The sequence below is a fragment of the Desmodus rotundus genome, chromosome 5 (assembly GCF_022682495.2).
Source record: "Desmodus rotundus isolate HL8 chromosome 5, HLdesRot8A.1, whole genome shotgun sequence".
NCBI classification, from domain to species: Eukaryota; Metazoa; Chordata; class Mammalia; order Chiroptera; family Phyllostomidae; genus Desmodus; species Desmodus rotundus.
Window position 1 is genome coordinate 65,206,035 of NC_071391.1, and position 16,128 is coordinate 65,222,162.

At 37.5% G+C, this 16,128-nt stretch overlaps 1 protein-coding gene across 8 annotated transcripts in view; it reads right to left on the bottom strand.

Moving 5' to 3' along the window:
- Positions 1–2,610: 2,610 nt before the first annotated feature.
- YAP1 (Yes1 associated transcriptional regulator) overlaps positions 2,611–16,128 on the bottom strand; it is a 111,769-nt gene continuing 98,251 nt past the window's right edge. For all 8 annotated transcript variants that reach the window (XM_053925885.2, XM_053925882.2, XM_053925887.2 and 5 more), the window contains 3 exons: positions 10,329–10,459; positions 7,229–7,341; positions 2,611–5,668 (listed from right to left, as the gene is read on the bottom strand). In XM_053925885.2, the coding sequence (XP_053781860.1) occupies positions 5,430–5,668; positions 7,229–7,341; positions 10,329–10,459 (483 nt within the window). In that variant the 3' untranslated portion in view covers positions 2,611–5,429. The remainder of the gene's footprint in view (positions 5,669–7,228; positions 7,342–10,328; positions 10,460–16,128) is intronic.

The window sequence follows — 16,128 nt, forward strand, 5'->3', positions numbered from 1 at the left end:
TTTGTGATTGAACAAATGGCCTTAAAAGGAACGGAGATGTTTCATAATATCCCACGAAGAAAATTAAACCCAAAAGATGTTTAACTGATAGATATCTATACATTCTGTGAAGGTCATGGGAACGATGGTCTCATCATAAAATATACTTGGGACAACACATGAAGAAATAAAGATACATAAAGGTGTATCATAATCCTAAAAAAATGTTGGCGGTCTTAAATATACTAATGGTATCCTCCTGGTTTCAATCTTACTTTTCTGGTAGCTTCTTAGAAAGGTGCTTTTTACTAAGAATCTAGCTCTGTCCAGTCACTTACTTTTACGAACCATGTCAATTTTATAAAATTACACTCTAGTTTTTAATAGCTTTACATTAAAAAAAACATCCAAGCACCAGATTAGCTGCTTAGGAATTTCGCAGAAGGAGACTCCGTGCTCAGTTACCTCCAAATATTGCATTGAGTGGCAGACAGATCCAGTTAACAACGCCACAGGGTTCTCACCCGCTTTCTAACTCAGTAGCAGAATTTTAAACAGAAGACTTAACCAAACTTCTCATGATTATTAGAATACAACGACTAAATGCCAACAATTTAAAGTGGGATAGGGAAAATGTGGCATATGCCCTGCCAGAAACATGCTTGACTCCAGCAGCACATGAATTTACTCATAACTGCCAAATAAAGCCTGATTTTCAATATAACTGAATATAAACCTAATATAATTACAGTTGCCAGGACCAGGGAGATCTGGTTGTCATTAAAGAGGTAAGGAAATGTGATGGGGTCTTTGGGCTGGCTCTTCTGCAACCTCACCTGCTGACATGACTCAGCGGTCTAACTGACCTTGCTGGCAGTTACCGTATAGGTTTCCTTTTATTGTTAGTTATTATTCTTTCTCTCTCTAGAAAAAACATTTGTCTGCTTAGACCAGCTGGGCGATTCATTTATTGAGCTGTTTTACTTCAGTTTTGGGTCTGTCTCTCTAAGAGAAACATTAGTAAACTATTCAGTATCAGGCTCTAAGAGAGACAGTACTATGCTTCCCAAATATTTAGAATACCCCTTGTTCTTGCTAGAGGCTCCTCTTCTCAAATACAAATTCATATACAGGAGTGGGCAAAATATTAAGTTTGCCCACCTCTGTATTCTTCTGAGTATTACGCTGAATCAGGTTAAGTCAGTTACCTAAAGGTTGTACTATTCTGGTCCACAGGATCCAGAATGAAGATAACTGGGCTTCAAGCCATCTAACATAAGGTGCTCTGCGTACAGACACAGAGAGTTTTCAGCTAAGACATACAACCACTACATTTTGCACAAGACGAGGAAGACAATACATTTCAAGCTCTCCAATATGAGCATTCTTCTATTGAAAAGAAATTATACATGTAGTTTTCAGATTTACTTTGCCAAAACTGATCTGTCAATAATTAAAGATATTATATATACACAGAAATAATTTTTCAGAGACAATCAAATCTACTTCTTAATCAGTTCAGAACCTACCACTTAAATTTGTGAATGTTTTTATTTATAATGAAAACTAATGATTTTCACTAATGTAAGTGTTATATTTTGGATACCATGAGACAATATTTGGGAGAAATAAAACTGAAGGCTATTTTGAAAGACCATGTCAAATTCTTCCATTTCTTCTGTGCTGTTACATGCAGTAAGTCATTTCAGAATGGAGACAACTGTGCTTACACCGTCATCGCGGGGGATGGCCTACCTGACAAGTACAGGCCATGAAGTTCAAAGAACTGTATCTGTACTTCAAAAGTTCCAAATGCCAACCTAACCTTCAGTGTCACCTGTGTACCAGTTACTACTATAATCACCTTTTATTTTCTTTTATCACTAAAACTTGTTATATTGGAAGTCCATTGAAAAGTCAGAAAGTTTTAAATGTATTAATCGTTAAAAACAACAAAGAAGAGTTTAAAGAATATATTTCAACCACATAAACAAACAAAAGGGCATTACATAAGAAAAAATAATGTAACAATTTATGTAAGTACCTAACATATGATGAGCATGCTCTTACATCTAAAACAAAAAAGGTAACATTGGTACTATATATATATATATATATATATATATATATATATATATATTTGACAAGTGTGCATTAAAGAATTCTCTAATATAAAACATTTAAAATGTGGAGAATATTTTTTCAAAATACAGAAAACAATTGTTAGGATAGGCACACCCCCAATTCTTATAAAAACATGCTGGCAGAAGTAAAACTCATCTGAGCGCTCAACTCTCAGATGTGCAAAAGCTACGAAGCTGTTAGTCACTGGATCCTGGCTCCCACTTTGCACAGTCTGAGTTTCAACACTGATTGGTATGAATTATGAATCACACAATTAATTTGTTATTTTCAGTGTTTCTGCCAAGGTTCCATATAGGAGGCATCAACATTATTTGTTTATAAAAGTCACTTCCTTTGTTCTTTTTTAAAAAAGGCACTATATTTAGAAAATAGTTATTATAGCAAATAGTGCTTTGGAAAATCTGAAACTCTAAATCAACGTGCTCTATCAACTGTAAGTAGATCTGAGAAGCCCTAATTGAAAAGAACACAAATGTAAAAAGCTGGTAAATTTAAAGATTATAAAAATTGGTTTATTGTAAAAGCAATTCAAGAATACCCAGTTAAAATCTTAACCCAATGCTACCCAAAACAACCAAGAAGCAGTTAAAACACGTTTACATTAGGAACGAGGACAATAAACAAGACCACACCCAAGCTGTGATTAAACTCAGAAAGAGAAAAGACTCTTAGGTCTCCCTCCAGTCAGTACAGAGGGTGTAAGAACCAAGCACTGCCTACATCAGCTACCACAGTGCTGCTACGACATTGAGGTATAACTGGGCAAATTAAAGTCGAGGGGAAATGAAGAACTCCATATTCTTATTTTGTGGGTGTACTTTTAAATTTTAGGAACTGCCTTTACTGACAGCAAGATAAGTCTTTATTGAATAAAAAAGTTATAAAGTTCTCTATCAAAGTCCCACTAAAATCTTCACAACCCCCTGCCCCTCCCTCTCCCTTATCTAGAGCTACTCTGCTTATATATAAGATACAATCTCGATTTTCAGCTTACTGGCAAATTACAGGCACTCCTCTCTTTGATCTTCTGCACATTTAAAATCCAACATGCACTCGCTTCTTGGCCTTTTGGCTAAGATCAAGTGTAAAAAAACCCAACATGCTACATCATCCATGTACTCAATTATACATTCTAGGTAGAATTTCATTATTGCTCTAAAAAAAGAAAAAAAAAATCAATGCATCTGCACAGTGGCCATTTCCCCCCAGACGTGATTCAAGATTTAATCTTTCTGCTGTTTTCTTAATAAAAACCTTAGAGTCAATTATTATGAGTGATTGACCTATGAATCATTATATACAACACAGTGATTGCTTTTTTTTTGAGCACTGAAAATACTATAAAAACTTCTTTACTTCCAACTTTTTTCCTACTCCTCTAAATTGAAGGGTCAAAATACTTAGATTTTGCAATTAGAAAAAAAATCTATCTTTCCAAGCTGAGGCATTTCATAGCAGTTTTAGCCAGGAAAAGAGATTTTATGCCTGTTATAAACCCTTGAAAATAAGAGCTTACTCTAGAAACACTGACAGACCCTTAATCCCAAAGGTACTAGCTGGTGCCATTGTAATTCACAACCAACTACTGCTTTATAGCTTATATTGAAGAGTTGACTCGTGCTCATTTTTTTCCTTTAAAAAATACTCTTTGGAAACCATTATGAGTCCTGTAGACACATACTCTAGTTATATCTCTTACTGTAAAAATAAAAGTATAATCATGATTATCTATATTTCTTTGCTAAATTCAACTACCAATATACATTTAGTAATCTGATCGCTTTACCAGCTAATGCATGACCTGACAGTATTATACTGTCCAGGGTCAATTCTCATTCTACAGAAGTATGAGCAAGTCTTGTAAGTAAGAACAGTCTTATAGGCAATATTTCAATGTCGTCTTTAATGTGTTCATTACAAATGATGACTAAACTACTAGAATTTACTTCCAAAACTAAGGTGAAGATAAAACTTCCAAAACTAAAGGAAGGTGAATGACCACATAAAGCTTACTTCTGTCATGTACATTACAAATGTACTCAGTGAATTAAAATTAGTCCAAGGGAGGGACGAGGGGAAAATAAAGACGTTTCTTGGGTGCTTCTTGCAAATCCATCAGGTAATACTCCTTGTGTGCCCGGAGGGCGTGCATTACCCCTTTAGGCACTGTCTGTGACAACCGCTCTTTGTGGAACACTGAACTACCTCCAGTATCTGCGGACTGCCCCAACCAGATCTAAACTACCTGTGAAATATAAACTACTAGTCACGTATTCTAAATGCATACATTCGAAGCTACCATTTTAAAATAAACTGGAAAATAGGGAAGCCTAAAAAAAATACGTTCTGCTACCACACTATCACATAAACTTATAAGTGTGTGGGGTGTATATATATAGAGAGAGCAGATAATCAAGATTTAAATAAGAAGGTAAAAAAAATCAGGAAATGAAGATTTTGACCAAAGAAACTACAATAACTGTCCCAGCTACAATGATAAACAGACTAATATGGTAATTTGCCTTGGTTCCAGAAAAAAAAAAAAACACAGGAACAACAACAACGAAAAAACCACAAAAAACCCCAACCAACCAAGCAAAACAATTCCACAATACAACCCACCAAAACCTATACTAGAGTATGTGGCAATAATTAATATATTTCTATGGAAATTGTCTCATGCCTTATAAGCTCCTAAAATAAAATCAAGGTCACTATGTGACTAATGATATAGCACTAGGAGGGAAAAAAACAAACACTGAAAATAAAACAGTCTTCAGCCTTGGTTTCAGCCATCTCTCCAAATCAGCACTAGGTAAGTACTCAGTCTCAGACACAACATTTTTGGCTTGTCAGACCAGTAAGTCATGTTTTTCACTGGCCAAAGGCAGCTTAAGAAATAATTGCTTAAACAAACTAAATGCTGTGACATGAAGCATTTGACTTCCAAATCTATTTGTTAAAATGACTGGTGAACAGCTAACTGGGCAAAAGGAATGGCATCCATCATCCAAACAGGCTCACTTCCCCCAGCCCCCAAAACAAACAGTAGTTATAATAGCAAAAGAAACAAAACGTTTTTTTTGATTCTTTAGGGCCAACTATGAAAGAGGTCAGCAATATATTAACAGCAGCAATGGACAAGGAAGAGCAAAATAGTGGATGAAAGAATCTTGCTGGACGTTTGTTCATCTTTTTCTGTATTAGCCAGAAGATCGCGACTGGCTTATTTAAAAAATTTCTGGTATGTGTGTCTTAACTCCTTAGATCCTTCACAGATTCAGAATTCAGTCTACCTGAGGGCTCTATAACCATGTAAGAAAGCTTTCTTTATCTAGCTTGGTGGCAGCCAAAACAGACTCCATGTCATTAAGGATGTCAGAACTCAAAGCTTCCTGAAGACTTGGCATCAGCTCCTCTCCTTCTATGTTCATTCCATCTCCCTCCAGTGTTCCAAGGTCCACATTTGTCCCAGGAATGGCTTCAAGGTAGTCTGGAAAACGATTCTGCTGGGAGGGTAGGGTGCTTTGGTTGATAGTATCACCTAGTTGGAACACAGAGAGAGAGAGAGAGAGAGAGAGGGAGGGAGGGAGGGAGGGAGGGAGAGAGAATGAATAAGGTCCTTTTTGAAAAGCTAACATCAGAGTTGTATCACATGAGAACATACAGAAATGTACAGAGAAAAGCACTCCTGACTGACCTGAAATGATGCCCAGTTTATTTTAGACCAAAGAACCCACAAGTAACAATGCCAAGATTAGTTCTGCTTCAATATATGTCCATATATTTAACCAACAACTTGACTGCTTATTACTATGCACTGAGCACTAAAGGGGAAGGGGTTCATAAAAAATGTAAAAATCCCTTGAAAAATTATATACAGCAAGAGAAGGAACAAGCACACTACACAAGAGCATTACTACTTGATTCTCTCCCAGATATGCACCAACAAAGTAAGAGAAAATAAGAAAATGAATGATATAGTTCCATCTTTCCCTTAAGTACACTTTGGAGAATTAAAATAAAGGACTGGATGAAAACTCTATTCCACTCTTAGAGATTAATATTTCATAATAAGAAAACACACCTCCCAGAAGTCTTTGAATAAATCAATCTTCCTTAGAATCTTTGCTTAGAAGTTTTCCAAATTTACCTGGCCATAAAACCTTTTTGGCAGGGGGGCAGGGGCGGTGGCACATGACAACATTAATGTTCCTTAGAGCTTCAATGAACATGCTTTCTTAAAACCAAATATAAACCATTAAGTGCTGTAGGGGTTTGGAGAAAAGACAAATGGGGGATGGGGGTAAGGGAATGTGGTTGAGTGGTTTGAAGTGCTTCCTAAGGACGATCTAAGGTTTAGATAAGCAGAGACAAAGGGGGGACGCTAGGAAGCACCAAAGCCAAGAGCTGGATGAGCACTGGCACAAAAGACTCGTCAAACGCTTTCATAAGTGGTCAGCTGAAGAACCAGCTAGCTGGAAAACCGTTTCACTTCCCTGCCAGTTCATGCCCTTGGAGAGCTGCCAAGTCCAGGGCAATCAGTGGTTGCCAGGTAAGCCATAAGAGGAATGATCCCTTAATGACCCCTGTGAGGAAGGTATTTCTCAGCTCCTGCAGGACCCCTGTAACTATTCTAACAAGAGAGTAGGTGAGCCCCATGACCAAGCCTTTCCTGCTCGGTGTCCTGAGCCTCATAACACCTATGTTGAGCCAAAAACCCTCACAGAAAAGAGGGAGGCACACACTGAATTACATACAGAAATCGCTCCCCAAAATTAAGGATATAAATCTATGTTAATAGAGAATTCTAATAGGGTCCTCAATTGTCCTGCAAACTAACTCAGTATTTTAAATGCTAAAATAAGTCATGTCACCAGTTTTGCTCAAATAGAGCTAAGATTCCATGACATTTAAAAACAGAAAGGACTTAAGTCACAAACTCCCATGTAAAACAAAGAAGGCACAATTTGAGTTGAAGTTTACAGGACTTGAATGGCATTCTTCTGAATAGTCTTTGCTCACAGCAGTTTATTAGACCTGGAGATAAAACGATGGTATCTACCTAAAAGTCAGATTCCTCAGAGGAAGGAAGAATACCAACCTGTATCCATTTCATCAACACTGTTCAGGAAGTCATCTGGGGTTCTAGGGACACTGTAGCTGCTCATGCTCAGTCCACTGTCTGTACTCTCATCTCGAGAGTGATAGGTGCCACTACAAGAGAGACCAATACAAAAATTTAAAAAATGATTTCAAGGTAAAAATAAATACCTGCTGAGTATGAACATGATTCTCAAAGAGAGTCAGGAAAACTCCTGCCCTGCAACGTGTGAAACAAGCACTCCTTCGGGGCCCATGTGCAGGGAGCCCTTAGTCTGCACAGTGAGATAGACAAGGTAATCGTAATGGAAGCTGGCAGTTGTAAGGGGCCACAATCGCCCTGAAATTTGTGGGCCTCATGGCTCTAGGGAATGAAAAAGATACACCCAGTTTTCCTGGCTGACAGAAAATTCTCTGTATAGGTGTCCTCTCTGTATGCCATTTTGAATCTGGGGACCCACACAGCTCACTTGTTGCAAGGTCTCAATTAGCCAAGGGGTGGTAGCACAGGCGGAGGTCAAAACACAAACTCTTGGTAGGCGGTGAGACAGGTCTGCACTAGACTCACATTAAATTCCTAGCTCTTATGCAGAGAGTTTAAGCCCAGGAGAAAAAAATCAATGAAAAATAAAGAACCAGAATGCCTTTTTGGACTAGGCTGGAACAGATAAGCCACTGCCGATAAGATAAGAACTCCCAATCGCTTGATATTCTTGCTTCTGTTTAGGAGAAAAAAACCCAAATACCTCAGCATAAGATAGGAGTCCTTAGAGTCCCAACTAAAGAAAAGATTAATTGAAAAGCAAACAAAAACAAAAAAACTACAAGGCACACACCTTGAGAAAAACAGAAAAACAGGCTAAGACAAATTTTTACTTTAGGCTAAATGAAGCTTCCCAGACTTACAAACAAGTATGGTAAATACCCTCACGACATTACTTTCATAAACAGAACGCTTTCCTAGGCTAGCAGCATTGTAGAGAGCAGCTGGCACTGACTGTAAAATTTGGTGTTCTACTAATTCTAGAAAATTTTATGGCAAAGCGCAGAATAAAGGCAATTGTTGTTCAAGGGTCTGTGACCATGATGTGAACTTTCACTTACCTCACAGCTTCGACACTCAAGCAGCTCTTTAGCTTACACGAAAGTTGAAAAACAAACGTTTCATAAAGCAGCTTTAACAGTTGCTTTAGGTTGAAAGCTTGCTTCTGCCAAACTTCTTCCCTAAATTACTAATGCTGTGCTTGCTCTGCCCCTGAGTCCCCCTCACTCTGTATATTGCAACCGCTAGTCTACTCTAATGCTTCTACCAGACTGTTTCAGAGTAGCTGGATTTGCAGTTGTGCGGAGTGATTTCCAAGCCACAGGGGAAGCACGTGAGCATTCCTGAGGACAGCGTTCACAGAGCCATTTCCCTGACAAGGACCTCTTCCCCGCAGAATCCCACTGCCTGCAGCCCCACTCATCCAATAAACATTCACTAGCATCTGCTCCTACAACACATGATAGGCATCAGACCAGGCTCAGAGGATGCAGGGTTAACAACCACCACCACCACCTACAACGGATGCTTTTTGAAAGGCTCACAACTTTAAGGGGGGGAGATGAACAAAAATATTCAATACATAAATGAGTCACATAAAGAGCGATGTGCTTTTATAACAAAGAAGGAGCTTCAAAAGTACAGTAGGAAGGTTTCATGGAGGGAGACATCAGAGGTGGCCTGGAAGGCTCTCAGGGGTAAAAGGGAGATGAGGGGATGTCACACCACTAAGAGTCAGCTCCATGGCAAGGTAGGGAAGCAAGTGTTTATCGCTTAAGGGATCTGTACGAATCAAATAACAGGCAATGGGGAAACCACCAAAAGTTTCTGAAAAAAAAGAAATGTTATAATCAGATGTGTTTTAGAAACTACAGAAAGTGAACATGGCATTCTGCCCTTACACTACTAGCATTGATGATGTTTACCAGAAATTACAATTTCAAACTGCAGCAAAGCTTTGATCAAAGGTTTTAAGAAAGAATCTTCAGAAATGACTGTCGGAAGGATATGCATTCTATCCCTTTTTCTAAATAGCCTAATTTTATCCCTGGATTAATACAGGCCTTAAATAGATGGGTACTCGAATTATATTGATCTAAAATTCCCCTCGCAGAGAAAAAAAATGTTCTGTGGCTCTCACCTTTCCTAATTAACCTCAGCTTAAGTTCGGAACTACAATCTTGTATAAATACACTACATTTTTGGCAGAACTTTAAACTATCTGTCATAAGAATAAATTTTGTTTTTCTTAAGATCATGAAGTTTTCAGCTCAATTGGTGAGAACTAAATGGCAGCACAACAGCTTGCCTAAACCAACATACCTTTAAATACTTTTAAAACTGCGTTGTTTAAAACTGGTTAAAAAAATATATATACATCTAAGCACAAAGACCAGAAAATATTTGTTCCTTATTTTTAAAAACTAAAACTCTAAAATATTTTATAATCTAGAAGAATGATCTATAGTCTAATCTTCATTATAAATGGCTTTCTAGGCAAAGAATATGACCTGTTTCAGTGGGAACTCACTAAAATGCAGCCTTCAATGACGTTTCAAATGTTGCCTGTAATATTAATGTATTTCTTGAAAAAACACAACTTGACATTTTATCTCCTTGACTTTACAGCGTTACAGTGCTGCTGTAGTGGAAAGCTCAGACTGAACGCTTATGTAGAAAATTCCTTCCAATCGTCCCTACAGTGCAGCCCTAAGGTGGTTTAAGATGCAGTTCATTTGCTTTTATAGAAAGGCATTTACATGTTTCTTCACAATTCTGTAATTTTATGTAACTGTTAGTCTACGGTATAGGCAGAAGCAAACATGTGGCTTTGAATTAAGTATCCTCTCTCCAAGTCTGAACAGCTCACTTCCTCTCACAGAAACTGGCTTTTAATTCTCATTTTATTTTACTTGCTGCCATTTATGGAAAGATTCCTTTACAGCTGTGATTTTTGGCCCACACAGATATTCAAAGAGCTTATTACAAGTGCTAAGGAGAATAATCTCAAAGCTATGATCTTTTTTTAGATAACTGGCTAGTAGCAACTCTCACCAACCTGTTCAGGAAGGGATCTGAGCTATTGGTCGTCATTGTTCTCAATTCCTGAGACATCCCAGGAGAAGACACTGGATTTTGCGTCCCACCATCCTGCTCCAGTGTAGGTAACTGGCTCCGGAGAGCTAATTCCTAGAAAAAACAAACACGGACAGAATCAGTCTACTGATTAACAAATTTATTGTTAGGTTTAAAGAAATAAAATGCACATTAGGGTAACCATGTGCATATAAAGTTGAAGTATTAACATCTATTTCAAAGTGAGTAAGTTCCCAGTCAGAAAGACCAAGTTCCTCTCTCCACTTCAGGTGATTGAAAATTAAGTTGTATAAATTGAGAGTTTATCTAAACTTATTAACCCCCAAACATATATCCTTTATTACCGAATTTCATTTTGTTATCCTCCTTACTTTGGCAGACACTCCCAAATCTTCCCATTGGGGTAGGATGGCAAATCTGGTCTTTTAAAAGACAATTCTTCAAGTTTATTTTTACTCACCAATCCTTAATATGGTTTTGTGTGTTTGGCACCAATAGTAAAAAAAATAAAGTCAGGAGAACATCAGATTATCTACTATAAGATACCAATCTCCCTATCGGTCCCCCATACCCCATATCGTTTTACATTTTGCTATCAAGTATCTCATTTTGATTTCAGATTTTTCTATCTTGGGCACCAAACAATTTTCAGCAGGACTCTTCCTTGGAAACCTGAGCAAAAGCTGTAGGCTGATGGTGGCAGATGGCCTGCCTTAACTGGCCACCAGACATCCCAGGCCTCAGTCTTGTATGTGGCCCAGACCTGGAGGCTAGTTTACCTCACTCTGGCCAACCCCTTAACACCTTCATCCCTACTCTGTCCTTTTCTCACTTTTTCGTAGGTTCACTGTTCCCCTTCCTAAGAACTTCCTCTGTGTCTCCTAAGCTCTTATAAATCATTTCTGCTAGGGCATCAGCTTTCTCCCCCTTTAACTTTTTTGGTTTGACTTGAAATATGGCTTTTATCACAAAGAACACTGCTGCCCTCTTTGAGGTACATGGCCACCATCTCCAGTCCCCTCACTCCCACAGTTACCGCTGGGCCAGAGGCAGTGGGGACAGTCTGAGCTCTGCACCACCCCTTCTAAACCATGAAGTCTTCCTCATGCAAAAACCACTTTTTAAAATCCAGGTTTACGCCCTCTGGATTAGCATCCCGCAGAATGGGGTTTCTTAACAGAGGATCATGACAGAATGAAGAGGGCCTATGAACTTGGATGGAGGAAAGAAAACCACACCTTCTAATTGAAATTTAGCATTTTATTTAATTACAATTATAGGTAACAGACAGTAGTAGTATTTAGTGTATCACTGACTTTCATCAGTAGACAGCATTCCATATTACATTGTGGTTGTGTCAAACATCTTAGAATACCATTTACACTCATTCCTGTTTCAGTGTTCTAGTAGTTGTGAGACATAATGCTGTATCGTATTATTTACATATTAGGCAGGTGATTCATTCACTCAACATGACAGCTCCTTGACCTTTGGGATTTCAGTGACTGTCATCTACACCCACCTCAATCATCCACTTGCACAGCCAAGACCTTGTGGTTTAGAACCAAAGTGACCTCTAAAATCTTGTCACCCCCTGGAACCGGCTTAGAAGTTTCTCCCCCGGAAATCTTACATGCATTCATCCCGCTTTCTGGGACCTAATTTTTCTTTCCACCCAGTTGCTGTATGATGTGACTCTCCCACTTACTAAAGTTACAGCCTCAGGACTCCAGTTTGTTCTCTCTCCTACCATTGTAGTCTATCGGCTTCCTTTTGTTTGTTTGTGTTTTGAATTGAGGTATAATTGACATATAACATTATATTAGTTTCAGGTGTACAACATAATGATTCAGTATTTGCTTACACTGTGAAATGATTGCCATAGTAAGTCTAGTTATCAGCCATCCCCATACATAGTAACAAGTATTTTCTTTTTCTTGTGATGAGGACTTTTGAGATTTACTCTTAGCAACTTTCAGATATGTGACAAAGTATTACTAACTAGTCACCAAGCTGTACATTATATTCCCATGACTTGTTTACAACTGGAGTTTTGTATCTTTTGATTCCTTTCACACACTTAATTCACCCTTCATGCCCTCTCCTCTGGCAACCACCAATCTGTTCCCTGTATCTATAGGCTTGGTTTCTTTGTTTTGTTTAAGATTCCACTTATCAGTGAGATTAAACAGTATTTGGCTTTCTCTGACTTATTTCACTTAAAATAATGCCCTCAAGGTTCAGCCATGTTGTTGTAAATGGCAAGATTCCATTCTTTTTTATAATGGCTGAACATACATACCATGCCTTCTTTACTCATGGCTAGACACTTAGGTTGTTTCCATATCCTGGTTATTGTGAATAACGCTGCAATGAACATGTGGGTGCAGATATCTTTTGAAATTAGTGTTTTCTTTTTGTTTTACATTTTTTAATTATTCACTGAATGCGTTCAGGTAATATTGGTTAATGCAATCACATAGGTTTCAGGTATAAAATTATTAGTGCCTTCCTTTTCTTTGGATAAATACCCAAGTGGAATTGCTGGATCACATGATAGTTCTATTTTTAATGTTTTGAGAAACCTCCATACTGTTTTCCATTGTGGCTGCAGCAATTCACAGTCCTACCAACTGTGCACAAGGATTCTTTTTCTCCATATCCTTGCCAACGCTTGTTATTTTTTGTCTTTTTGATAACAGCCATTCTGACAGGTGTGAGGTGATACCTCACTGTGGTTTGATTTGCATTTCCCTGATGATTAGTGATGTCGAGCATCTTTTCATGTGCCTGTTTGGCCATCTGTTGGTTTTTTTCCCCAAGGCCAATCAGTGAAAATACAGAGCACCTTTAACATTCTTTATATACACAATATAGCAGTTTTATCTCAATATAGCAGTTTCAACTCTTACTCCAATGTGTTTGCTTCATTTCTATACTGAGACTGCTAAGAAATTCTTGAAAAAAAAAAATCATACAACTGTCCACACTGTTTCTACAAATTAATTGTCTTTGGCCTTGGCTGGGCCCATTGTACCACTCATTGATTTTTTTTTTTGGTCCTTGGCCAGTTTTTCTTACTTTGTCATGGTCACTACTCCAAATCTGGCACACTCGCTGAAGCCTCTATTCAATGAAGTCTATTTCCATCTCTTTCCCATTTAAATAAGAACACTGAGGCCGTGAAGCACAATTTTCTGGCTCCTCTTGCCATCCCTTCCTGCTCCCCACAAAGCTATCTTTACTCATACTCATCTCTTTCCAGTCTCAGGAAATGGTTTTTCCCCTTCCTCCTGTTAAAGGCCAACCTACTCTCCTAGTAGCTTCTGGGAATCCATTTTATTTGTTTCCTTTCTATCCTATATCTTTTTTTTTTTTAAGATTAAAAAAAATTTTTTTTAATTTTTAGACAGAGGGGAAGGAAGAGAGAAAGAGAGGGAGAGAAACATCAATGTGTGGTTGCCTCTCACATACACCCACCGGGGACCTGGCCTGCAACCCAGCCATGTGCCCTGACTGAGAATTGAACCAGTGACACCCAATCCACTGAGCTACAGCATCCAGGGCTCTATCCTTATCTTTGATCCCTCCCATTCTCTCCCAAAGTAACAAGTGACTTTAAAACAATGACCATCACTCCACGCAGGTCTTTATTATGACATCTTGTCTCTTGGTACCATGTCTTTCCATATGTTCTTCCTGACTAGAATACTTTTCTTTCTTCCTTATTATTATTTAAGGCCTTCTCTAGGTTAACTCTCCATGATTCCACCTCCCAATGTTATGTCTTTAACACCCTGAGCATATATATATAACATGATTTAGTACCTATCACACGATATCGTAATTATTTCTTTATTTCTCCTCTGTCCCTTAAGGGCGCACTGAATGAATAGATGGACTGTTTTGTGGCACAAAACAGTAACCTCTCATACTTTCGAGAATTTATGTTGCTATTGAAATGCGAATATAAATAGAAATGAATTTTAGAATGAATAAAATTCTGGATGAGGCTGATAGCTAGGGTTCTGCGAGGAAACTATAGGTCTTTCAAATATGAAAGTGATTTGTGATTATCCTAAAACAAACTTCATTTGCTTTCTATCAAAGAAGGCATGTTCGCGTTTGTGTACCTAATTTTGAATTCCTTACAACACAAAGCCAAGTAAATGCCATAACACTAACCAGTAAATCACTACTGAAATGACTGAATAAACTGGCTGTCATTTTCATTTTACAACTTATTTCAGTTTGATAAATCTCCCACTTCTTCGTGATTGTTTTATAAAGTTAAAACTAATTAATGTGTAGATTGTACGTTTTTGCTTTGCATTTTGCCACTGTGCTTGTTCAAAGCTGTCCAAGTTTTACTTTTTGTTGCCTTTAACAACTGAATTTCTACTGTTAGCAAACAGTGCAGAGCCAACTTATCCACACTTACAAAGAAAGGTAATTTAGAGATGAAAAGAAGAAGGGAAGTCATCCCAAGTTGCCTAACTAGATATCTACTTCTTGAACAGCTATGGAATATACTTTTCATCAAATCTATAGCTGAGCCATGCATGACTAAGAGGAACTAACCTAGGGATTCATCTATACTGAACTTAAAAAAAAAGCTACTTTATTTACTGGTGGTAGTAGGAAGCTATTAGCATTATCAATCAAATAGGAAGGAGTTCGTCATGAAAACAAATACAATGTGATAAGGCCAATGATAAAAATTATAATATACAGATTATAGAAACCACACTGAAGGTATGAATATCCAACTCACTTTTGACACTTCCAGTCACAGCAGAAAGAATGGTGTTGATTACATGCCCTTAGTAATTTTTGAATAGCTCGATGTATAATTGATGAATAATAACTTTCATGTATATTATCCAAAAATGGATACATTCTTATATAGCTCAGTATCTGCTTGAAGACAAACTGGCTTTATATAATTAAAGTTTACTTGGTAGCCCCTTCCCCAAGTCATTAATTCCTATGTTAGTATTTTCATCTGCTGTGAATATGATTTATTTCATTGGGTTTAATAAAGATGAAAAATTTCCATTGCTATTTTAAAGAAATTGTCAAAATTAGGAAAGAGAACTTCTGTATTTAGATAGGAAAACAAGCCAAACTTTTCTGCCCTTAGCAGCCCTAAGTCTTTGGACTTCAATGGAATATAAAAACAGTCAACTTCTATTTCTCACATAAACATACACATACGCACACACACACCCATACAGAGATAGTTTTAAAAGGCAGATCTCAGAAGTGAAATGGAAATTTGGGGAAGTGTCCTGCTTCTGCTTACCCACTCAAGACATAAGGAGAGGGAACACGGAGCCAGAGCTAACTGAAGAGTTCTTCTGTAAGCTGTCCTGCTTCCAGTGAGGAGCAGTTAAATCGTGGATCTTCTTGGAAGTGAGCTTTATTCGTAACCATGGATTGTAAATATGAATGTGGACAGACTTGTATAAAATCCAGAATTTTAGAAATAAAATGTTGAAAATTTGTTTCAGATCTGTAGAGACATTTTGCTAGTGACTCTAGAAAATAACTATTTTAATATGGATAAGTATGAAATCAAGTATGTAATCTGAATGTTTTGATCAAAAATGTATTTCACACAAACTTTCTCCATTACACTGCATTAAAAAGCCTGTATATATTTATATATGTGTAAAATAAGCCTATTTTATTGCAATAAATTAACTTTATTAAAACATTTTGGATGAGTATGAATATTACTTTATAATTGGGTAAATCTG